Source organism: Dendrobium catenatum, unplaced genomic scaffold (genome assembly GCF_001605985.2).
Source record: "Dendrobium catenatum unplaced genomic scaffold, ASM160598v2 fragScaff_scaffold_133, whole genome shotgun sequence".
NCBI lineage: Eukaryota > Viridiplantae > Streptophyta > Magnoliopsida > Asparagales > Orchidaceae > Dendrobium > Dendrobium catenatum.
In genome coordinates this window covers 5813235-5839369 of record NW_021318595.1, presented here as the reverse complement: position 1 = coordinate 5839369, position 26135 = coordinate 5813235, and the positions used below count along the sequence as shown (strand labels likewise).

The window sequence follows — 26135 nt, the reverse complement described above, 5'->3', positions numbered from 1 at the left end:
TTCAGACAACATTGTCTATGTAGCCTTTTGTATATCAAATCCAACCTAACAAAACAGTCAGGAGATGAGGCTTAGTTAAGGCATGGGGTCCAAAATTTTGACCAAATTTATATAAAAAAACCGGGCCGGTTTAGTCTCCAAGTTCAGACCCAGCCCTAGCACTAATTGAGGACACAATTTTTTATGAAGCTTTCCCCTACACTCTTTCATGTAGTTTTAAATAAATATTATATTATTTTTTTTCAAAATTTTAATATTTGTAGGAGCAATATTGAAATTTATTTTAAGATAATTTTCTTGCTGCTTTCTAAAATAGTGAGAGCAGGTGGTTAATAATAGCCAAATAAGATGGATGCGAGGAAAAGAAGGTCATGAAAACGGTAAGCAAAGTTTCTCCCATTTATCCCAAAATCTACATCTTTATCCCTATTTTCTCTCCTTGTATTTATTTGTTTATCTTTTGCTTCTAACCTCTCATATTCGATTAATTATTTTGTACGGACACTAAACGTCGTCCATAGACAAACCAGAATGTGCTACATTACCCCTTCACTGGGTACCATAGTTCGGTACTGCTCGGTGCCTCGATACCACGACTTGATATCGCTGACATGACTAGACCGGATTTACCTCCAGACGTAGAGGTACGTCCGCCTCTTCACTAAATAATTTCTCCTCATAATATTCCCCTTTGGCAAAATTTTATTTTATTTCAATTAATAATAATCAATTACCAAATGATAATCAAGGGTTCATTGATCCAAATTATTAATAATTATAAACATATTAAAGAAAAAGTATCATCCATATCACCAATTTTTTTATTTACAAATCTAACATTCTATAAAAGTTTAGGATTAAATAAACTTACATATTACCATGCATCACAGTCAATTCATTAAAAATTATTGAAAACAAACAGACAAGAATTATAATTTCATTAAGCTTTTCAAGATTTTATGTAATCATTATAATTGAAAAGAGATAAATATCATTCCATAGATACATAAAACTTGAATGTTACACATGTGCCAATTAATTGTCACGTGTTTTCATTCATGCCCTGCTGTACATGAATGTTCCACCTGTCCTGATTAATACGGCCACGCATTAATTTTTGGTAGCATATATTTTTATTGAACGGTGCTCCTCAGATCAAGATTTATATTGCTTGATCTTAATAATAATAATAATAGTAATTAACAGTTTTCGTTTGAGACAATTTTCTTAATGCTTTTGAAGCAATTTTTTAGTACAAAATTTATTTTTAGAAGCAGCAAAAAAAATATCACAAAGAAGCCTTAGTTGCCTGAAGGTTGGCTTCATAACTGTATAGATTTGTATGGAGGACTTACACTGAAAATTAGAATGTTAACCGCATCCAGTTAAACTAATCTCCAAATGAATCTTCTACCAAGAAAATTGATCAAAAGGCCAATCAATTGATTCAAACTGAGGCTCCGTTTGGGACGGTTTTGTTAATGTTTTTTAAAGCAATTTTTTAATACAAAAATTAAAAAATTTGTACTGAAAAATTGCTTTAATAAATAATAAAGAAGCTGTCCCAAACGAACTTTTATTACGTCTGGTGTAAGGACATAGAGGAACGTCCGATTGGAGGCAAAATCCAGCCAAAAAACTCAGTATTTGCTTTGTACAACTAGGTATTATTTGATATTAACGAGAAATACCGCTCTTTGAAGACCAATACCGAGCTGTACCGAGAAATACCGAGTTGTACCGAGTTTTTCTAGCGGTACAACTTTTGTATAACTCGGTATTTCTCGATTTAGCTCGGTATAACTCGGTATTGTGTCTTCAAATGATGGTATTCCTCGTTATTGTTTGGAATTGCTTGGTATTTGCTCGGTACAACTCGTTTTTTAGCGGGATTTGGCCTCCGACCGGACGTTCCTCTGCATCCGGTCGGAGGACGTAATAATTGTTCGTCCCAAACGAAACCTAAATCATTCTAAAAAAAAAAAAAGGTAATATATCAGAATGATATGAGCCGTTCTAATTCGATAAACAATAAAGCTAACTACTTCCAAGCTTTGCAGACCATAATGAGCACATTTAGCTTGAAAGAACTCACAACTGAAACAAATCCTTGTGTCCAGAATTCCATGGCGAAACATTTAACCTGGTTTTGATCACTGGAAACATTCAATATCCAGTTTCCTGGAGACTCGTTTGAGTTTGGCGATGTGTCTTGCCTTTTCATAATAGAAGCCTCTATGACAGGTAAAAAGTTCAACTACAAGAGCGAAGTAGGACATTTTGAGCAAAAGAAGTCAGCGTAAGAACAATAACCTTGCAAGTAGTTGCTCTACTCTTCATCAATAACAAGCCAAAACCTAACTATTGATCATCACCTTCAAAACTAGAGATTTTTTCATAAACCACAACGATATCTTCAACTCACTTTCCCCCATGCAAACCCGTTCTCAAACAACCAAGGATATCAAATAAAATATATATTTTTTATCCCAGCACAGCAGAGAAAAAGAAAGAATATTGGTTGACGGTTCCTAGAAGCAGCAAACCATATAGCAAACCGACTATTTTGAGACAGCTTTGGTGGTCAGCCTAATCTAGGCTTCATTTGGGATGACTTTTTTCCTGTTTTTTAAAACGGGTTTTTAGAACAAAAATTAAAAATTGTGTACTAGAAAGCTGCTTTAAAAAGCAGTGAGAAAACCGTCCCAAACGGAGGCCAGTTTCCTATGTTTCTTGAACCAATGAGTAGTCTAGGTTCAGCACTAGAGAAATTAACGGCACATCTCCTCAAGTATGTTTGAGTGCATGCTCCAATTCTCTAAAATATAGAATGAATAAAAATACAAATCACACAAATAAGTTTAAAAAAAAAAAAAAAATCTGCTAACTTCAAACAACCAAATTCATTTTCTGAGACAGTAAAATAATCACTTGTTAAAAAGAGGAAAAGAATGCAGTCTGAGTTAATAGACGCCCATCTAGCACCTATCCATACATTAAATTGAGGAAACAAACCTTTATAGTGGGCTTCCTCACAATATTGTGATTTTCTTTTCCTTTTTTTTTTCTTTTTTCTTTTGGTGCAGCGAAGTAAGAGATTTTGTTGCGATCTTCATCAGAAGTAGAATCATCAGCGCCCTATCAGCTGCAGCACAAGATGATGAAGAAATACATTGATTTAATCGTTGATAAGGATTTCATCATGAATTATCAAGAAACATTTAACTTTAATTTAAAGGTCTTAATCATCCAGTTGCCCAAAAGTATGATAAAAGAACTTGCTTGAAGATTTATGTGCATGCTTCCCTATGTGTACAAAACGCAGCCCAAACACAAGCCATGAAAAGCCGACTAAGGCTTCGTTTGGGACGACTTTGTTATTGCTTCTCGAAGCACCGTTTTGGTACAAAAATTCTCTTTTTATTAAGCTGCTTAAGAAGCAACAAAAAAGCTGTCCCAAATAAAGCCTAAAGCACAAAAAACACATTGCTCTAGTGTCATTCCCGTGCATCAAACATCATGACATCATGTCATGCCATGCATAGTTTGACCGCTGTTTTGACTCAATCATAATCAAGGCTCAAACCATAATAATTTCAGACATTATTAAACCATGTAGGTACCATGAACCCTATAATCTAAATCAGATCTACTTACAGATCCTTTGACTTTGGTTTTATCCGGACTAAACTTCGCGCATGCAGGCCATAATAAGAACCCAAGAATCCCCATATTGCACTATACTAAGCCTTTCACGTAGGATCTGCACGATTGCAGCCAAAAGGTAGACTAGGAAATGTAAAATGATCGCAAAGACAAACAAAGACCATCGCTCATAACCTTAAGATATAGAATGCGCAATGCAGTGTTCTTTACTCTCAAAATAATTATGAAGTTCCTGGGAAAAGTTGACACTGCTGTTTTTAACTACCATTTTCATTAGATACAACCCCCACGTCTCTAATATAATTCATTTTCACTCAAAACCTAATTTTATCACAACCATTTGAACATTTCCTAACTCAATATGTTTGTTAGTTTGTCACCACCCTTGAAGTCATACACATTGCACTTCCAAGTTACTTTCTTATTTTAAACACATACTTCCAACTCGAGAAGTGATGCCCTCATCTAAATTTAAATCTTTTGCATAATAAATTCAGTGTACTTAAATCTATCATATTTACACATCTATTGATCTTCCAGTAACTCTGTCTAATAAACAATCTACTAAAACTAGGCAACTGTGTTATGAAACAAAAATTGCCTTCATAATTTGAATTTAAACTGGGATCACGCCCCATGCTTATGTGACAACTAAGGTAATGATTACATTAACGCTAAACACTGTAATCCCGCAAGTGGAAGCTAAAGTTTTAAACCCAAATATAACAAATTATTTGCAGAGATAAAGCATTTCACCCAAAAACAAGTTAACAAAGTGGAATACCTTATATCAAGCTACGCAGAAGATAAAATGTCACGTGTTAGATAAGAAGAATCAGGTGTTAAGGTGCTAATCTTAAAAATTACACATCAAGTGACATTTAAGCAGCTGAAATAATGAAGAGCCCCATGTGAAATTCCACAAGATATTTAAAAATCAAAATAAAATTCCACAACATATAACACCAAAGCGAAATAATTGGCATTAGTTAAATTTGAAAAAATCCAAATCACGCACATACACCACCACCAACAACAACAACAACATCAAGCCTATATCCTACTACGTCGGGTCGGCTACATAAATCCTTTTTCTCCATTGTGTCATGTTAAAAGTCAAATTCTCATTTAAATCTAAAAAAGAAAGGTCATTTCTAATATTTCCTAACCAAGTCTTTTTAGGTCTAACCCTACCTTTCTTAACATAAGTCAAATCTAACACATCTACTTTCCTAATTGGGCATCGGAAGGCCGCCATTTTATGCGACCAAACCATCTAAGGCGACTCTCTCTAATCTTATCTTCCATTGGAGCTATTCCAACCTTTTCACGTATATGCTCATTTCGTATCCTATTTCTAAGAGTAAAGCCACTCATCCACCCAAGCATCCTCATCTATGCAATACTAATATTATGCTTCTCTTTTAATGCCCAGCATTCTACACCATAAAACATTACAGGTATCATCACTATCTTATAGAATTTCTCTTAAGTTTGAGGGGGGTTTTTCTATCACACAATAGGCCCAATGCATTCCTTCACTTCAACCATCCAACTTGAATTCTACTAATAATATCCTCATACATTTCACCATCACTCTGAATAATAGACCCAAGATATCTAAAATGTGTACTATTATTTATAACTTGATCATCCAAAGTCACAATCCCCCATTAGATCTATTACCACTAAAGTTATACTCCATACATTCGATTATAGATTTATTTAAATGAAAACTTTTAGACTCTAAGGTTGACCTCCATAATTCTAATTTACCTTCAACTCCCTCTCTAATCATATCAACAAGAAGAAAATCATTAGCAAAAAGCATACACCAGGGTAAAACCTCTTGCAAATGTCTAGTGAGAGCATCCATGACTAAAGCAAAAAGACATGGGCTTAAGGCTACTCCTTGATGTAATCCAACAATAATAGGAAAATACTTGGTCAAACCACCTTGTATTTGAACAGAAGTAACAGCTCCTACATACATATCCTTAATGACTTGAATATAAGCATTATTAACCGCTTTCTTTTCTAGAACTCTCCATAGCACTTCCCGTGGAACTTTATTATATGCTTTCTCTAAATCAATAAAAATCATATGTAGATCCCCTTATTCTCTCTATACTTCTCCATCAAACCTCTCAATAAATGTACAACTTTTATAGTAGACCCACCCGGCATGAATCCAAATTGATTTTGAGAGACATTAGTATCACGTCGTAATCTATGCTCCATAATTATCTCCCATAGTTTTAAATTATGACACATTGAACTAAATTCCTTTATAATTCGCACAATCTTCTGCATAACTTTTATTCTTAAAAATTAGAATCGACACACTCATTCTCCATTTATCTTGCTTCTTTTTAATCTTCAAAATACATTAAAAAGTTTAGTAAGTCAAGAAATTAGGGCTACAAGTGAAGCAAGCGTTCGACGAGCTACGCGTTGCTCGGTTCGATTGAAGCTTGAATATTATTTAAATACTCAATCCTTCAATAATGTGTTCGACTCATTTATGTTCACGAACATCATCATTTAAAGCTCGTGAACAAACTCGATAAGAAGCTGATAATAAGCGAACACAAACATGAAAATGCCCAAACTCGGCTCGACTCGATTTGTTTGCAGTCCTACAAGAAATTCCTTCATCTATTAAGCATTTCCGCACCTCCATTGGAATATCATCAGGTCCAACAACTTTTTCACACATCATTTTCTTTAAAGTCTTTATAACTTCAATTTTACTAATATGCTGATAAAAACAAAAATATTTATTTTCATTTAGGCTGTAAAGTCACTAAAATCAATCGTATTCTTATAATCTTCATTAAAAAAATTTAGCAAAATATCTTATCCACCTTTGTTGAATATCCTCTTTTATAAAAGCACTTTTTGATCTTCATCCTTAAAGTATTTCACTTGAACTAAATTCTTACTACTTTTATCTCTTTGATTGACTAACTTATACATATATCTTTAGTCCTCAGTATCTAATCTACTATATAAATCATTAAAAGCTAAAATCTCTGCATCACACATTACTTCCTTAAACGCCTTACGGGCCTCTTTATATCTATCACAATTATCATAATTTTTACATCTAAAGTCTAAACCAATTATTATAATAAATCTTCTTATTTTTTTATCATTTCTTGCATATTCTGATTCAACCATCAACTATTTTGACTATTATGAGCTTTTTCTTTTGATACTCCAAACATATCTTTTGTAACATTCTTAATATCACCAACTACTTTTTTTTCACATAACATTAACTTCATCGTGCATAGATAAAATATTAAGATTTAAAATCGTACTCTCAAAAATATTTTTATTAATATTTTTTAAATGCCGCTATCTACTCCTAAAATAACATTTATTTTATTTTTTATTTTCTGACCATTCATCTTAAAGTCTAAAATTAATAAACGATGATGGGTACATAAACTTTCACTTAGAACAACTTTACAATCTTTGCAATCTAAACGATTAATTTTTTTATAAGAAAATAAACAATCTAAATTTTACTATATCAATTCTCATAAGCGATGAGATTCTCATCTCTTTTCGTAAATAAATTATTGGCAATTACAAAATCATAACCTATAAAAAAATCTAATATGATCTTTATCACCTTCATTAGTCACAACAAACTCATAACCATCATGAATATTTTTAAAATCATCTACCTTTCTACCAACATCTCCATTTAAATCTCTTTTAATTAAAACTCCCTTTTCAAGATGTATCTTTTATATTAATTTTTCTAAATCATTTTAAAATTTTAATTTTGAACACATATTAAAACCTTACTTGAGAAGCATAAGAACTTAATATATTAATAAACCTAGAATCAATAACAATCTTTAAAGCTATAATTATATCTTCAATTCTATTAATTTTTACAATATTATCCTTCAAACTCTTATCTATGATCACACCTGCACCATTTCTAGTAAGACTCCTAGCAGAATACTATAATTTAAATCCTAAACTATCAATCTTCTTAGCCTTCTCTCCAACCCATTTTGTTTCTTAAATGCATATAATATTTATCTTCCTATGAATCATAATATCTATTAATTTTATTAATTTGCCTGTAAGAGAATCTATATTCCAAGTTTTTATCCTAATTTTAGTTTCATGGATTATCTTCTTTACACACATCCATTCATGATGTGAGAACCCTTGCCTATTTAACACTGCACCCGGGCGCCGATGCAACGACCTTTATACACTTGTCGTTGTATTCATGCCATATAGCGCGTCGCTTCCAGGGAATATCCTAACATTAACACAATGTATTAAAAGATCCATGTCATAATTATTCGACAAGTTTTACATTGGTAACCATGTACTTTTCTCATCCAGAACTAGGGATCTGACAACGCACGTACACCAGTCATAAATTGAAAGATCTAAGTCATACTTGTACAGGAGATTTGCCTCTCAAAAGAAGTCAAAACATGTAAGGTGCTTGAAAATCCACATCCAACATAATACTAAAAATTGAGAGGATTTTTTTCATTCAATTATTTGGTATTTCAATGGCTTTTTCATGACTCCAAATCTCAGATGTCATGTTAGTAACCCAAAAAAGACCAAAAATAAATAATTTCTCAAATTCTCAAAAATGTGGCCTAATACTATAAATTTTGATTCAACATACTTGAATTCTAATAAGAACAAGAAATTTCAATCTTAATTTCAAGAAATCAACCCAATTTAAACTCTACAATTTTGTTTATACTAATTTCCAATTTGTCAAACTTTAAGGAAAGAAACAATAGTCGAGTTCAACTACACTCATATAAGGAAAAAAATTAAATATGGAAGCAATCATGGTAAAGAAAACCAAAAGATCAAAAAGGACTGGCACAATCACATTCATGAAAGGCAATATGAAAACAAGAATCGGAGAAGGGAAAACCAATGGAAACATCCATACCTGCGTACATCTATAGAGCTATAGAAGGAAACACCAACCAAATAAGCTAGACACAGGTGCGACCATACTAACACTAGTACACCGAGTCTCATCAAAACAGTGCAATTAAGTATGCTTAAGTAAGAGTAGCACAATGGGTGACCTGCTCGAAAGTCCTCATGTTGCACCCCTTAAAAAATAATAATAACCAAACAAGCTAGCCAGCCATATACATAGAACACAGAGAAGTAAGCTAGAGAGTGCAAATTAATGGTGAACAATAGTTTTCAAATCAACAAATGGACAATATAAGGAATTGGTATACGCTACAACAACAACAACAACATCAAGCCTTTATCCCACTACGTGGGGTCGGCTACATGAATCCTTTTTCTCCATTGTGTCCTATTAAAAGCCAAATTCTCGTTTAAATCTAATAAAGAAAGGTCATTCCTAATATTTTCTAACCAAGTCTTTTTAGGTCTACCCCTACCTTTCTTAACACAAGTCAAATCTAATACCTCTACTCTCCTAACCGGGTCGTCGGAAGGCCGCCTTTTTATGTGACCAAACCATCTAAGGCGACTCTCTCTAATCTTATCTTCTACTGGAGCTACTCCAACCTTTTCACGTATATGCTCATTTCGTATCCTATCTCTAAGGGTAAAGCCACTCATCCATCTAAGCATCCTCATCTCTGCCACACTTAACTTAGTATTATGCTTCTGAAATAAAAAAGCTGAATCAAAACAACTTGCAATAATAAACCAAACCTGAAAAAGATACAAAATAACTTTCAATAGCAAACTAAACCTAGAAAAGACAATCAAAACATTGGAGAATAAAGCATGCAATCAATAGAGTCATTACAGGTATGTTTTACCAAACAAAAAATAATATACAAAACAAGGTTCATATCCACTAAACCTAGAAAAGACAATCAAAACATTGGAGAATAAAGCATGCAATCAATAGAATCATTACAGGTATGTTTTACCAACAAAAAATAATAAATACAAAACAAGGTTCATATCCACTAAAACACAAAAACTCACTTCTTAATATTCACTTTATGTGCAACCAATAAGTAAACACTTAATTTTTTATCAAATCTACCTAATTTGGCAAAAATCAACTCAGACGAATTGAGCATAATATATTTATTAAGTCTATGCATAAATGTTGTGCTCCATACAAGATAATTCATTAATCATCACAAATAGGTTGTTATGCCGGTCCAGCATGGACCGGCTCAACCTGGACCGGCCCAGCCGGTCCGGGTTTTCTCCAGGCGGAGACGGGCCAGGGATCAGGCGGAAGATTCAAAGGGGGCTGGGGTGGGGTCCACTTGAAATGGGGTTCCTATCATAGGTCCATCACGCCAATATATAAATATCATATGAACTGGACATAATCTCATCATTTAAAATTATTTCAAGAACAAACTAATAAGTAAATATGTCTAATGATGTGACATATGTGAATTCATGAGTAAAAAAATCACTGTACTCATAATAATTCAAATCAACTATATCGGTGATTGGATTGATACCAGTTTTCTCATGATTTTCAAGTTATAAGCATTCATTCAACGAAATAGAATATTTTTATACGATCCCGCCTTTCTTGCGGTTGATTTCTTATAAGCCCTTCTAGTAAATCTTACAAAATTCAGTGCACCATTATTTTATCATCATATTTTAATAACATGGCTCATGTTCACACCAGCAACAAATTTATAATTGTCATAATTAATAGTTTATCTTCAGTGAATATCCTCATGTAGATCATGCATATAATAAGTAAATGATTATGTAAATAAATTAGATCAAAACTCAATAAGGAGCTCAATCAAATCGATAGACTTTCAAGGTTGATACCCTGTGAATGTTTCAAATGAACTCATGCCTATAGATCTATTAAAAAATGAGTTACATGAATACTCAGCCATAGTATCAAATCCCAACTTGATACCTATTATTTAAATCATAAAACGACCTAAACTACTATCAACTACCTTAATTTAGCCATCACTTAGAGGACTTATGTGTGATAAGTAGTTCAAATTTTAAGTTGGGTACCTATTTTCTTCCACAATTATTTTTCATAAATTTTATATCTTCATCCAATATAATTACTTTAGGCAATCCATGCAATTTAAACATCTTTTTAAAATATTTGTTATATAAAATACAATAGGAGTTTAAAATAAAAAATGAACTATTTTAAAAAAGCAATTTGATCATTCCAAAGATAAACTCAAGTTTCCGTACAGTTTATGGTAATCTTAGAACAAAGTATACTAACATCCTCCCAAGATTTAAATAGAATAGAAAATGGTGCATACAACCCATTATTATGCTTCCTCCCTTTTACCTATCGGGAAAATGTTTTTTTTTTTTTTTTTTCAGGAAAATTCTACATTGAGAAACTAAGTGACATGCCTTTCTAAACTTTTCCAGTAACAACCGCTTTCAGCCATAGCTTTATTTTCATCACAAGCAAAATATCGTGTTGCACCACTAGCATATGAAACTTTAAGATAAGAAAATCTATTAATGTTGAGTTCCCCTAAATAGAAAGTCATTCTTAATCAGAAGTCTTTATTAAGCATAAGCGCACTAATTAAGACAAGATAAATCCTATTGAAACTCTTGCAATTGGCACAATCTTCTTTAATATAATCAAAACTATCACGTTAACCTTTATGGCGTGTAATAATAATATTACTTACGACATCAACAACTGTATTTTCAGTTCCAACATAATGTTTTAACACAAATATGTTTTCTCAATTAAATTCAACCAATTTGGTATATACTATTTTATTTTGAGAGTTTAGATATGTTAAAGCCTAGTAATCATAGTATAGAACACATTTCTTAAGCAACAAATAACATCTCCAATATCAAAATAATTGTACTATGGCAAAAAAATTCTCTATCATAATTGGAATACTTTTGTTCTGCATTGTTTAATTTCTCACTAAAATAAGCAATTAAATGCCCATCTTGACTCAAAACTCGTCCAGTCCTACACTAGATGCATTAAATAAAACTTTGTTAAGATCTTAGCACAAGTCCATTAGTAACCCTCTTTTTGATGTCATTGAAAGCACTCTTGGCTGATTTTGTTCATTTAAATTCTCCCGTCTTAAGGAAATTTATAATAGGTCTAATGGTAGTACTAACCCCTAGAAGATAGCTAAATTACTAAACATCTTAATATCATGAATATTAAAAGGTTATGTCCAGTCCTTAATTTCTTTAATCTTATTGATAAAAACAAATAATCCATCATTGGATACTAAAAATCCCAAAAATAAAATTGATAGTAGAACAAAATAGCACTTACTTCACATTTAGATATAATTTGTTAGAGTGAAGCTTTTCAAAATGCTTCCCAAGTTGTATTAATGTTCTTATTTGGTATTTTTGTAAATAAAGATATCAAAATACACATCAAAAAAGCTTATTAAATAGTCAAATAAGATGATTCAAGATTCACATGAAAGTACTTGGTCCATTAATCAGTCCAAAATGTACCACTAACTATTCATACTAAGAATCATTCTTCTTAAAAAACAATCTTCCATTCATCATCGTCTCTCATTCTCAATTGATTACAACCACTCCTACAATCCATATTTGAAAAAAATCAGAAATCATATATAACATATAATCTATCATTGGTGAGAAATTGATATTTGATGGTGAACTTATTAATTGCTCAATTGCTCAACTATCCACACACATTCTCCAACCAATATCCTTCTAAGGTATAATTTATGCAAGTACAGCACTTAATCTCATAGTCTCCCTAATAAATTCTTTCTTAAGCCATTTATCTACTTGTCTTTTAAGCTCCATATGTTCAGTATGATTCAACATGTAATGTGACAAATTAGGTTATGGAAATCCAGGAATCAAGTTGATAACAAAATGTATCCTTATATGGCAATAATTCACAAGGCAGTGGTGAGGGTTCTTTTAAAAACATTTTCTCTTCTTATTTCCATATGAATTAAGGGCCCTGAGTATTATTTAGGTGGTTTTTATTTTTTGAAGAGTTCAGATTCAAGATGTTCAAGAAATTTAGGATAGAATTCCTTAGGGGCTCGATGCTATTTTTTTGGGAAAGCCCTCTATGAATTAATTGTCACTGTGAACCTATTATTTGTGTGTTTTTTTGTTGCCAAAGCTTCATCATCTTTATTGTAGTCCTCCCTTGAGTATAGTTGTATTAAAATTTCTTGTTGATACTTAGGATTAACAAATTTTATTTTGGTGTAAGCCTCTCCACAGTGTCAGTGACACAATTTTTTAAATTCAGATAGTTATTGACTAACATGCTTCAACACAGACACTCTCAACAAGGTCTTTATTCGATTCAACAACCATCAAAGCAAATATTACACACCCAACTCAATCATCCTTTACAAAAGCATGTTGGCTCAATTTGTTTAAAGCTTTCTTTAGCTCAATAAAAGCACTCAATTCCTTTTATGCATAAAGACCCTTAGGTTTGGTATGTTTCAAAATTATCATCCTTTTATTGATCTTAAATACGTAAATACTGAACTTCCCAAAGTAACACATGCATACAATACAAAAAATCTCTACCCAAAATAACATGTGAAATATCCATATGTAAACATCACATCAAATCTTATCACATAAGTGGCAAGGATAAAAGTTACCAATTGAATGCTTAATATCTGATTCTCATGTCATATAAGAAGACTAGCTCTCCATTGCCATCAATCTTTAAAAAGAATTCAAAAATTACATATGCTGACACAAGAATCGGGAGAAAATTGGAATTTATTAAATAAATCAATACTTCAATTTCTTTTTACATGCCTCAATGGTTCTATTTATAACACCAAACGACTCAAAATAACTAGGGCATGATTACAAGTTTCAAATTAGAACACTTGCGAAAAACAAGTTTGTAATTTTAGGTGTCATCTGGGATCACTTTTATTTTTTATTTATTTATATTTTGATTTGAAATAAAATATTTGAGTTGAATTATTTTAAAAAATAAAAATATGAAAAATAAGAAATAACACTAAACAAATGTACTTTTAAAAACAAAAACACAAAACAAGAATGATTCTTAACAAGCGCTTAGTTTTAAAAAAAATAAAAAATTTCCAACATTAAAATAATATTTGTAGCAACTTCTCATAGGACTAACAATAACTAAAAAGCTCAGCTACAATACTTATCCAAGAAAAAATAAATAGCACAGATGTAAACGATCCCAAGAAAGGAGACTACAAAAACTAAGAAGGAACTTACATAGCTACAGTCCTAAAAGGCAACAGCCACAAAAAAGAAGCAACAACAGCAGCAACAACAACAACATCAAGCCTTTGTTCAACTACGTGGTCAAAGATGAAGGAAATATCCAACCCCACATACAACAAAAGTTCCATAGATAGAATCATTGGCTAAAAAATGCTACAGAGCCATATGCAAAGGAAAGCATATACCGCAAATTAATGGCAAAGAGCGAGTTTGCAAAGTAGCAAATGGACAAAGTATGTAACTAACTTTTGCTATAACAGAAATTTGAGACAACTAAACTAAGAAAACAAAGGGATTAATTGAAAAGACTTATGATGGCCAACAAAACTCATAGATGTAATTAAGGCTTCATTTGGGATAGTTTTCTTACTGTTTTCTAAAATAATTTTCTAATAATTTTTTTAAATAATAAAAAATAATATCCAAAAGTTGTTCCAAACAAAGCCTAAAGAACAAAAAGTATTGCTTGTCCTCAATAGGATCATCATCAAAAGCAAGCCTAACAAAACAAAACATATATAACAAAAAACTCCTAACTACTAAAACTCAAAAATACTTGTTTAAATGTTCAATCTATATGCTCCTGATGATTATAAGCTTCTAGATTTCAATCATTCCCTCTCTAACTCTTGGCTAAGGAAGGCCTACCAAAGCTCACTCCCCTCTCCTCTAAAATACTCTTGCGTGCATCTCTTGGCCTCCCAAAACCTTGAATGTTCTGATTCTCAAGAGCAAGGTCATCAAATCCTTTTTCCTATCAGTTAAACTAACCTCAAATTCAACCATAAAATCCTTATTTCTTGGTTCATACCAGCTCCACAAGTTTTCAGCAAACCACCAACTCTAGATATTCTTGAAATATTATACAGGTAAACCTTAATATAATTTATAACAAATAAGGAAAAAATAATGGAAGGGGATCGTTATTTCATAAAGAAATTTAAGACTTGAAGGTAAGGACAACATTTGGCTGAAAAAAGAAGAAGACAATGGTTGGCCTTGGAGACTTCATCGACGTGATAATTAAAGCACCATTAACAAGCCCTTAAATGTGATTTCATAGACTCATTAAAATATAAGTTCTGTACAATGTAACCAACTTCTTCCAATTCTCTTATACTTTACAAGCTTAGATAGCACAATATGTGACCAGTGTCTTAAAAGCATTAAACATAATGTGATGTAGAAGCTTCAATACGCATGGTCTAAAATGAAGCAAAACTTTTAAGAACTAGAGAGTTAATAATTTGTATATCATTTATACATATATTAGGTGCATATAAATCATTTAATCAACTAAAATTAAACAAAAAAAGTAATCATTTTCAATCATTATAATGATCTGCTAAATAACAATAATTTCCAGCTACTTGAAAGCTAAGAAAATCAATGACATAAATAATAAAGATATGTAATGATACTTAAAAATCAAGAATATTCATGAAATTGAGCAACTAACTAGATACCAAGAGGTGGAGACAATATGAAATGAGATAGTGTAAATATGAGGCATTAAGAAGCATTCTTAACAACAAGCTTGTGAGCTAGAAGTGGCTAGTGCTAGCAATAAGAACAAAAATTTGAAATGCGCAATTTGACTTTCAGGCGTTGTCATGTTGTGAGGTGAGGTGCAAGTCTAAAGGAGTTTTGAGGTGTAAGACTCAGACTTAAACTATAAATTTATTGAAAATTATAAAATAATAACATAGTAAAATTGACGTAAGATGTTAAAATAAAGTCATAAAAAATCAAAGTAAGACTATTAAAAGTCATACAATGCTACATTATTAAAAAATATAGTTGATTGTATTTTCTCTTCCCCCATACTACAAAAAATGAAATGGGTTTTCAAAAATAAGAGGAGAGACGTTGGAAGAAAAGCAACGGCATTACAACAATGATGTTGAGGCAGTAAGATTGGATGCGGATGTGAGGGTCCTACAACATGCGGTGAGTAGCTGCGAGTTTAAGGTCATGCTGTTATTTTCAAGTTTTGCTTGGTATAGGTATAATAAATTGATGTAGAACGGGTAGGAGGTTTTGAATCCTAAGGGTCTTGAAGAGCAATTAGTGAGGTTTAAACAGCATCTTTGACAGCAGGGACAGCAGTTTTGTCTTGTAGAAACTTCAGGACAGCATGTAGAATCTGTCCGGAATACAGAAAACTGTTCTGGACAGCAACCTATATTGCTCAGAAAAGCTTTGGGCAGCACATAGAAACTCTGGGACAGCCATTCGTGGCCTTCCAAAGTGCTGGACAGCAAGATATTCTTGCTGGAATAAGTGGAAAACCAAAGTCAGGTGCAGGAATTTCTGGCAGCAAGCTTGAGAAACAGAAATATGAAGTTGGCTGGGCTGTGAGGGAGGGTTTCGGAGGAAAGAAGCTTGTCCAGATACATGGGAAGGAGACGGATAGCAGAAGGAATGATTTGGAAATGTTTCCAAGTGGGGAGGAGGGAGATTTGAGGAAAGAAATACGTATGAGGGCCTTGGGAGATTCCGGCTAAGGGAGATAGAGGCTGATTTGAATTTATTTCCAAGCGAGGAAGATGAGGTTTAGGAAATAAATCATTGCATTCATTATAGAGGGGGGACCGGCGGCATAATGATGAGGGAGGAGATTGGGGGAGATGATTTGGATTATTTAATTAAGACCTTTAGGAATTAGGAAAGTGACTAAATAAATCTAATTTGAATTTGAATTTCAAATAGATTTAATTTAAGAGCATTCCTAAAATAGATTTGATAAATTAGGAAAGATTTTGAATTTCAAATTAAGTATTTAGAATTCAAAATTCTGTCCAAAATTTATCCAATTCTAAATTGAGCATGAGGCGTAGAGAGGGAAAGGGATGGGATGAATTAATGAGGCATTCAATGCCAACTTAAATTAATAAACTAAATTTGGCATGAAAAGATTTCATCCCAATTTAATTTAAAATTTAAATAGACTATGAATTAGTAAGTTTCCTAAAATAGGGTTTAGAAATTAGGCAACTATTCAAATTTAAATAAATTTGAATTTGATGAAATATGAAAGTTAATTTAGGAAAGACTTGATGGCAAGTGGAGAGGGGAGGAAACCTGCAAGGGGATGGCCGGGAGCTTGTGGCTTGGCCATGAAAGGTGGTGGAGCTAAGTCCGGTTTGGTGGAAGTAGGAAGAGGATGAAGACAACGACTATGAGTAATAAGAAGGAACAAAACAAATAAACAAAATATAAAAGATACAACCGCAAGCCCGGACACATCCTGCGGCTGACGGGTACTACGTTGCCCTTCTCCAAGGGACTTCACACCACGCCCGGACTCATCCTGCGGCTGGTGGAAACTCCGACTCCCTCCCATAGGGATTTCACTAAAGTTCTTCCCAAAGAACACAAGTGCAAACAAAATTTTTTTCATAATCCATCATGCCAAATACAAGAGAAGGGGCCTCTATATATAGGCCTCAAAAGAAATTAAAAGACAGATTAGCCCCTTGGGCTTACATAAGACAAAAGGGTAAAAAGGAAAATTGCAAAATTAAATTAAAATACACTTAATAAACTAAAATAAAACAAAGTGATCTCGGTCGTCGATCTTCAGCTCCTCCTCGAATAAGCATGGACGGTTGGATGTCCGCATCATAAATAGGCTTATATATATATATATATATATTATAGAATTACTTAAATTATTATAGAATTACTTAAACCATAATTTTTTATGCTTACGCCTCTTCAAACTTGCATTAAAATAGCGGTGAAACATGCATTATGATACGCCTCACGCCAACTGAGGTGTAAGCCTCATTAGGCAAGTGTGAGGTGGGAGCCTCATTACTTTTTTTTTTTTTAAATTAAGTTGAGACGAGCCTCTAATTGCAGAAATTTAAAGTATGATAAAAACCAATGAGAGGTAGCGTGCAATGAGAAGAACCACCGAGAAGCAAATGAGCAATGACTTGATGACAAAGAAGAAATGAATGTTTGCACTTAGTTATTGCAATAGATGCTAAATCAAATGATGAAATTTGAACAAACCAATCAAGATTTTGTTATGCTATGGAGTTGAGTGCACAGTGCTATAACACAAAGCAGCAAAATGTCACAACACACATGCTTGTTGTGAGCTTGTACTTCACAATTAAGTGATCCGCAACCCTTCGCTTTGCTTCACAGCTAAGACGCTTTTAATAACACAATAAATAGTAAAAAAATCATTTTACCTAGCAAATGCATCTCACTTCAAACTAAAAATAAAGGCGATATTTCTACAGTCACCATCATTGAATCAATCACTTCCCTTTCTAAGGGTTAAACACTCAAAATATGATAAAAAGCTCCTAATAGTGGTATATTCCTATTGGACAAAAAATACAGTTAAACAATTGCAATCAAAGTTGTGTAATCATTAGGCTATAATATCTGAAAAAATGACATTAGTAGAGAAATGCAACAAAAGTAACGAATTGGAAAAGAGACCTATATATGCATTAACTGTCATGTATATAGAAATTGTAATGACCTTACCAAGCAAGAGATTACTGAGAATCATCAATCTTAACATTGTCAAACTCAGAAGGTTTTATACTTTCAAATTCTGACAACTGCAGATCAGAACCAGTTTGATTGAACTTGCCATTGACAGACCATACAGCCCCATGGTACCCTCCAGCAGTCATGCCAATATAGCCACCAGGCCCTGTATTGACATATCCAGGATAGAAAGCACCATTGGGATAGGAAACTGGACTCCGTCTTGCAGCCATCGCACCTTGCCCGCTCCAAGTACCCCTTGGACTAGCATATGGAGCATTATAGCCAATTCCACCATATCCAGCATAAGTATAACCTCCTCCATAAGCCAGCGGTCCAAACGCAAAACTAGGAACAGGTGGTGGTGCATAACCATAAAAATACCCATATCTAGGGTCATAGGGTGGGTATATTACATGCTGGTAATTACTATATGTCCCTCTTCCTCCACTTGCTCTAGAATTAATATGGCCACTAAGATAGTTGTCATTACTGTGGTGGTTTCCATCCTTAGGAACTGCTCTTTTAACCTCTACAACTTTTTTATTCAACTCATGGAAACTCTTCTGCATCACATTCTCCACAGCCTCCTCTGTATCAAAGGTAATAAAACCAAAACCTCTTGGGCGATGAGTTGCACTATCATACATGATCACTACATCAGTAATGCAACCGAATTTCTCAAAATAGCTTCTAAACTCAACTTCAGTGACATTAGCTGACAAACCACCTACAAAAATTTTCCTTGATGCCAATTGACTCTCATCATTAATGCTATTGTTAGTGCCACTCCTACCTAGTTTTCTAATTATTTGAGTGCTCTGATCTGGATATGGGTGATGAGGTGACTGGTAATTCCTCCGCTCTTCAGGTCTTGGTCTGGCTCTCTTCACTTCTACCTAATAAACAATGGGCAAAAAGAAAAAACTAAAAACATAATAATCAAAGATTCAAAGCAAGCATATTTTTCATTTTTTCTAAAAAAGAAAAGCAAATAATTCAAATTAAGCTTCTGCAGCTTTATGAGGAAAAAGCCAAGAAATCCTCATTTCTTTCTGCAAAAACACCTTTTCTATAAATTTAGACGTCTAAAGACTTTATTTCATATCTGTTTATATATGCTTCTTTTGCTACGCAAAGCACTGCCAAAATTCAGGGTCAAATTGAATGGCAAAATTGGATAGCATTCTTCCTGTTTTTTTATCAGAAATTGATTTAAAAAATTGCACCAAAAAAATAGAATAGAAATTGTGCCTTATAAAAGGATAATGTAGTTAAATGGATAGGTTGTGTTGATTGCGATTTAAAAGTAATAGGTTGATAAGAACCCCTTTACAATATGAAAATAAGACCGTACAACAAGCTGTCCCAAAAGCACTCACTGGGGGAAGCATCATGTAAACGTGAGCATCGTATTTTAGTGAGCTTCAGATGCAAGGCTGGCTAAAATATGTGGCTTTTGCAAGCTCCAGCAAATTGGGAATATTTGCAGTTCCAAATGGACAGGGTCACAAGCAAATCATATAATTTTACTATTCAACATTCAGAATATATATATATATATAAAACCAAAATTTACAAACCTACAAATAAGTCAGACTGACCCCTATTGCATAAAACCTAATCTTTGTCAAAACAGATAAAAAGAGGCCAAACTAAGATAAAAAAATGTAATAATTGTTATTATTTTTTTGTTTATGAACTCAAACTAAGCAAATATGAAAAATGCGTCATCTGAAAATCATAATAATAACAACAAGACTTACATTCTGAAATGAAAACAAAGACGGTATGTTCAAATTTTGTACAAAACATTAGTATTCACACATCTAAACCATTCTCAAGAACAACTTTCATGAGTGATAAGTATCATAAGCCAAACAAAAAAGAAACGAAGACACTCTTAAAAAATAATTAATATTAACAAAAAAATTGAGATATTTGTTAAAATTTTTTGAAGAATTTGTTAAAAAAATTCCATGTACTTTGCCGTCTTAATAAAAAGTTGATCTTTACAATTTATAAATTATTTTTATAATCTTCCTATTTGCAAAAAAAAAATGAGAATAAGTTCCTTTGCTTGAAAATAAGAAGAGTTTTGGACGGATAAAACATGAACATAAATACTTAGGTTGCTACCAGGCATCTACTCTAAAATTTTGTCAAACTAGCTATTAGGGTTTAGGCCACAATCTTATCTGATTTTCTAGTAAACAAATAATTAGCATATGGTTTTCGTAGTCTTAAGAATAAATCAATGTTTAAAATTGCGTATTCGGGTATTGAGGCGTTTTTCATTCGTGAGTCGAGGCGTAAGCCTCAAGGCGTTTTGAGGCGTAAGTCTCAAAATCAAAAGATTGTGTAAACATAAAATGATAAATTTTTTATATACCAATGTCGGACATTTACTTCAAGATTTATGTAAGTTTTAATATATATATATAGTGTGAGGTGTAAGCCTCATGCCAGTGAGGCGAGGAAGGCCTCAACCAAGTTGAGGCGCAAGCCTCATAAAAAAACTCGAGGCGTAAGCATCGAGGCGTTTTTTATTGGAATTGCTCAAAGGCGGGCCTCAAGGCGAGCCTCATATTGCGCAATTTTAAACCATGGAATAAATACTTCAATTTATCACATATTGAGCATTATAGCTAGGGCCAACATTATATTTGGTATTTGTCAAGTGATATTAATGCCATTGAATCCCAATGGTTGAAAATGTCCGATCCCTCTTGCTCTAACATGGCAAAGAGCACAAGTGAACCCTCCATGGCATGATCTCTTGTGAGATCTAGTCATGTGGACTCATGCCACCCAATCAAATCTCAAGATGTCAATATGGTCGATTGTCATAGAATTCAATGGGATCTCCTAGACACATTGTCAACTTGGTTTTTGTTATTTTTTTTTTTTTTGTTTTTTGTTTTTTGAAACATAGAGATATTGTCAACTTGCACTGACAAGCTCCCACCAATGTAACAAACTCATCGACCATCAAAAGAGCCTATATAGACATCGTGAACTAATAAGTCATAACAACGGATTGCCAATAACTATGGTTGCACAGTGTGTACAAGGGTTCAAATGAAGAATGAAAGATTAAAATTATTAAATCTAATTAATATTATTTATGGGTAATGGCGGGCATTGGGTGAGTTAAATTATGTTGAAGGTAATTAAAGTTTGTCAAGGACCAACCCTTGGTACTTGATATTTTTAATGGCAAATAGCACACCATAGCACAAAATGCCCATGAATCCATGACATATAGAGCATGGCATAACACGTGTTATTAAAACATAGAGCAACATATAAAAAAAAATATGAATAAAGATAGAACTAAATATACATGAACATTTATGAAAGATAACTAGATTAAAAATAAACTATCATGATAATGAAACCTAACTAGATTTATAAATAGAACTACCATTCTAATAATGTTAAATGTAGAACCTTAGGCTCAAGCACTCAACAAATTAAAATTCAAAACATTAAAATTTGTTCTGCAAGCCTCATGTTAAAAAAAAGAACTTAATCATCTTGAAAATCATAACCATCATAAGCCAAAACAAGCTTGTCTCCTTTATCATCATCATAATCTCTTAAATCATAACATTCTTCATTAACGTCATCATCTTCATGTTCCTTTACAAGAATACTACTCATACCCTTTACAAGAATACTACCCATATGAAAATTGTCTCGTTTTCCTTTAGACCACTCTCGTATATAATAGTTTCTATCATAAGTAGTTTGCCATGCCAAATCTTCCTCACTAAAAAAATAACAATAAAACTAATAAAGAAGAAATAAATAATACTAACATTAACGTTAAGCAGTAAATCAAATAGAGTGTGCTATAGGGGCAATGTGTTATTGCCCATTTGTAGCGCAAATAGTGCAAGCTACATTAATGAATTGTGTTTTTCCATGCAAGTAGCATGAGTGGCGTGCCTTGCCACACTATGGGCAATTGAGCTCACTATTGACATGTATGGTAATTCGATTAGACATTTGAGCCTTAATAATGCATTTGATAATATTAGTACCAATCAACCAACAAAATATGACTTTCTTGAGGTCCAGTCAAGCGGATATATTCGAGCAAAAACTTGAACTGAAAATGCTAATTGGGTTGTGTTGATCAGCTTATAGCCTCAGTTAAAAAATGTTGCTCAAACCCATTAATGTCTAGGTTATGTAGTGTCAAGTTGACTCACCAAGCCTATATCCAAATCTAAGAATAAGAAATTTATAAAAAATGTTTCCTATAAATTGCACACAATATACATACCATCATTTAAATTTAGTGCATTATTCCATTTAGGTTCTATTTCTTCACACAAGGACAACCATAGTTAAATGATTAGGATTGCAAGGTTACACCAAGCCAATCAAAGGTATTTGATAGCCAATGGATTGCTACAAACAAAATTAGAATGCATAGGTAATGCTAGATTTTTTTTACTCAATAATTTACGTAGGATTTAAAAAAAGTACAATAGGTGAATTTTTAGGATAAATATAAAATAAATGTATTTTTTGATAAAATTAAATTTGAATTTTTTGTTAAAGAAATCTGTTATTTAGAATAGAATTAAGTCAAAAATTTTAGAAAATTGTAATTTTGAAATCCTCCATAAATTTCGTATATATATGAGACCATAGAGGGAGAGAAAGAGAGCATGGGGTGTTGGGGGTTGAGTTCTTATTTAATACTGAGCATTGAGTCATTAGACTGTGAGGATCTTGTGCTTATGTGAACTAATTGTATTAGATTTCTTGGGAGGCATGTACACAAAAGAGTTGGGAAGAGTTGTAAGGCCAGTAGTTAGAGTATGAGAAGAGAGTTTGACTGGGATCTTTTGAAAACAATAAATAAAAGAGGTGTCTAGAGAAGGTGAGAGAAAAAGATAATTAAAGAATCGAATAAATGATTGTTTAAGAAATTTTGCGACAATTCCACTGACAAGAAAGAATACACCATTTTAAGAATTTTGAAATTTTTATAGTATTAGTTTACACCTCCATTATTATTTCCATTGAAATATTTTTTTCTTTTAATTATATTTAGAGATTTGGAGTTCTCTTTTATCATTAGATTCAATGTACATTGATTTAGGAAAGAGCACATTTAATCCCCCATTTATTTATACACTTAATAGGCATCTTTATAGTGCACACTACTTAAGAAAAATGCCCAGGTTGTATCTAACCTAGTTATGCAAGCCTACTTCGGTGGGTGCAACCAAGTTAAATTACTGGCAAATTAAATTTGCCGATCAAAAATGTTTTGAATGATTGAAAAAAAAAATCCCTGTAAGATTTTATACACCACAATCGCCATAAGAGGTTATCACATCCCGTCCATGGGTTCGCCATGCGCAAAATCCCATGCACCATAGGATCCCGTTCAAAGGACCCCACCAAAATTCAGGGTAGATCTTTCTTGGGATTCAACGACGCAATTACTTGAATCAAATAAAAAACCAGGGAATGTGATCGAAAGGAAAGGTGGAGAAGGAAATAAATAATTAAAGAGCGAACAAAGTATAATTTGATCAATTCTTTGTACTCTCTTGACTTGTTAAAAATTGGATTTGTCGAGAAATTAAAATCAAATAAAAAATTCATTCCTATAAGATAATATTTACAACTTTTTTTAATTATAAAAATATTCTGTTTAACAAAAAAAAAAGCTTTTAAATTTTGGTCAAAACTAATTTGTTTCAACCATTTAAATTAGGTTTTAACTTGAATCGAGCGAAACAAGCAGGTTTCCACCGAAACACCCTAAAATATTTCCAAACTTCCTAAGCAATTTCAAAGTGAATGTGGCATTTAAAAACTTCAGAAACCATCTAAACTGAAACTCCGCAACCCGCACATTCGTTACTAACCAAAACCGAATTCACGGCAAAAGCATGAAACCGCGTAAAACAATTTTTAAGAAACTAACAAAACAATGTCCTTCAAGCATAGCAACCATTTTACCCAACTCCAGCTCATAATTAGTTCGTTTTTCGAGGATAAACGATATAGAATGCGAAGGAACTGACCGATCTGTTTCGAATGAGATGCTGCCCTTCGTTGATGGCCCTCTCCGCAGCTTCTGGATCAAAGAACTCAATAAAACCAAAGCCCCTCAAATTTCCCGTCGTCCTTTCTCGCATCACCACCACTTCCTTCACTTCCCCGTACTTCTGGAAATATTCTTTCAGCGCCTCCTCCTCCAACTCTTTCGTGATTCCTCCTATAAAAAGCTTTGCAGGATCTGCCAAAGAAGGCGGCCGCGAAGTTGACGACGGTGAAGTTTCCATCCTTTCTTGAAAATTAAATTGGGAAGAACTGAAGCGACGAGCAGAGACTGGTGTGTGCGAGCCGGCGAGGGTTTGGGAAGAAGAAGCGGAGGATTTCTTCAAGCATAAATGAACGGTGGATGATCTTTGGCACAAATGGCATCAGATCTGGAAATATGCCCTTTGTAGATTGAGAAAAGAGGCCGTGAATGGCTCAGGGGGCCGGCCCATCTATTTTGAAACACTGGGTTGACTCCGGCCCACCACATAAATAGCTATATCGTCATATCGATCGACCAAATATGACACTTGCTTTTTTCTCTCCCAGTCCAGATTCTGCATGTTTAATTAGTTACATCAAATTATGGAACACTATATTTCAGGGAAAAAATAATTTTATTTGGGCTTGTTTTTATTTGGCAAAATCTCAAAATAGTCCTCACACTATTCTTAGTATAGGGCTAATTTAAATTTCATTTGGGATAGTTTTCTTACAGCTTTTTAAAACAGTTTTTAGTACAAAATTTCTTGTCCAAAACCAAGCCTTAGGTTTGGTTTGGGTCGGCTTTCTTAAGCTTCATAAATCATTTTTTTAGTAAAAAAAATTTATTTTTATATAAAAAAGCTGCTTTTATAAGCGATAAGAAAGCCGTCCCAAACAAAGCCTTAGGCTTCGTTTGGGACGGCTTTTTTATTGCTTTCTAAAACGGAGTTTTAATACTAATTTTTTTATTTTTGTACTAAAACTCCGTTTTAGAAAGCAATAAAAAAGCCGTCTCAAACAAAGCCTAGTCTCAAAGTATTACCTTGCACTATTTTAGTATCTCAACTTTATAAAATTGGTCCCAAGTTAGACTTCGTTTGGGACAACTTTCTTACTGCTTCTTAAAGCAGCTTTCTTACTGCTTCTTAAGGCTGTGTTTGGGAAGGCTTTCGTATTGCTTCTTAAAGCAGCTTTTAAGTATAAAAATTATTATTATTTAATTAGAAAATTACTTTAAGAAGTAATAAGAAAATTGTCCTAAGCAAAACTTTAATCTCAAATAAATTATTTTGAATCAATTTTATATAGTCTAGAACTGAATTGAAATTATGTTCTATTCTGATATTAAAAATGTCATATATGAATACTGAATAGTCAGAAGCCTATTTTAAAATTTAACTCGTTTTGTATTTGTTATCTTCATTCACATTTTTGTGCAAGTGTAATTTACTAGAACTCCAGCTATATAATTTCTGGGCCCGGTTCTTTTGCCATGGGTTTGGTCTAGTTCAAGATTAAGGTTTAGTCGGGGAACAATTATTAGGTCAGGTGATCTGACATAGCTCTACGTTCGGACGCCAATAACATGTCGTCATGTGGTCTTACTCAATACGGCGCGGCCTGACAACTTGACCCGG

At 33.0% G+C, this 26135-nt stretch overlaps 1 protein-coding gene across 2 annotated transcripts; it reads right to left on the bottom strand.

Annotated features, from left to right (window-relative positions):
- Positions 1 to 2868: 2868 nt before the first annotated feature.
- On the bottom strand, positions 2869 to 24900 carry LOC110107114 (RNA-binding protein 1-like). 2 transcript variants are annotated; one of them, XM_028699600.1, is made up of 3 exons: positions 24495 to 24900; positions 18425 to 19334; positions 2869 to 3145 (listed from the first exon to the last, which is right to left on the bottom strand). In XM_028699600.1, exons 1-2 carry the CDS (start codon positions 24753 to 24755, stop codon positions 18441 to 18443), a joined length of 1155 nt encoding a protein of 384 aa, XP_028555433.1. In that variant the 5' UTR covers positions 24756 to 24900; the 3' UTR covers positions 2869 to 3145; positions 18425 to 18440. The 2 variants fall into 2 exon arrangements, with proteins under 2 accessions (XP_028555433.1, XP_020692938.1); XM_020837279.2 differs by having other exon boundaries at positions 18430 to 19334.
- Positions 24901 to 26135: the final 1235 nt, after the last annotated feature.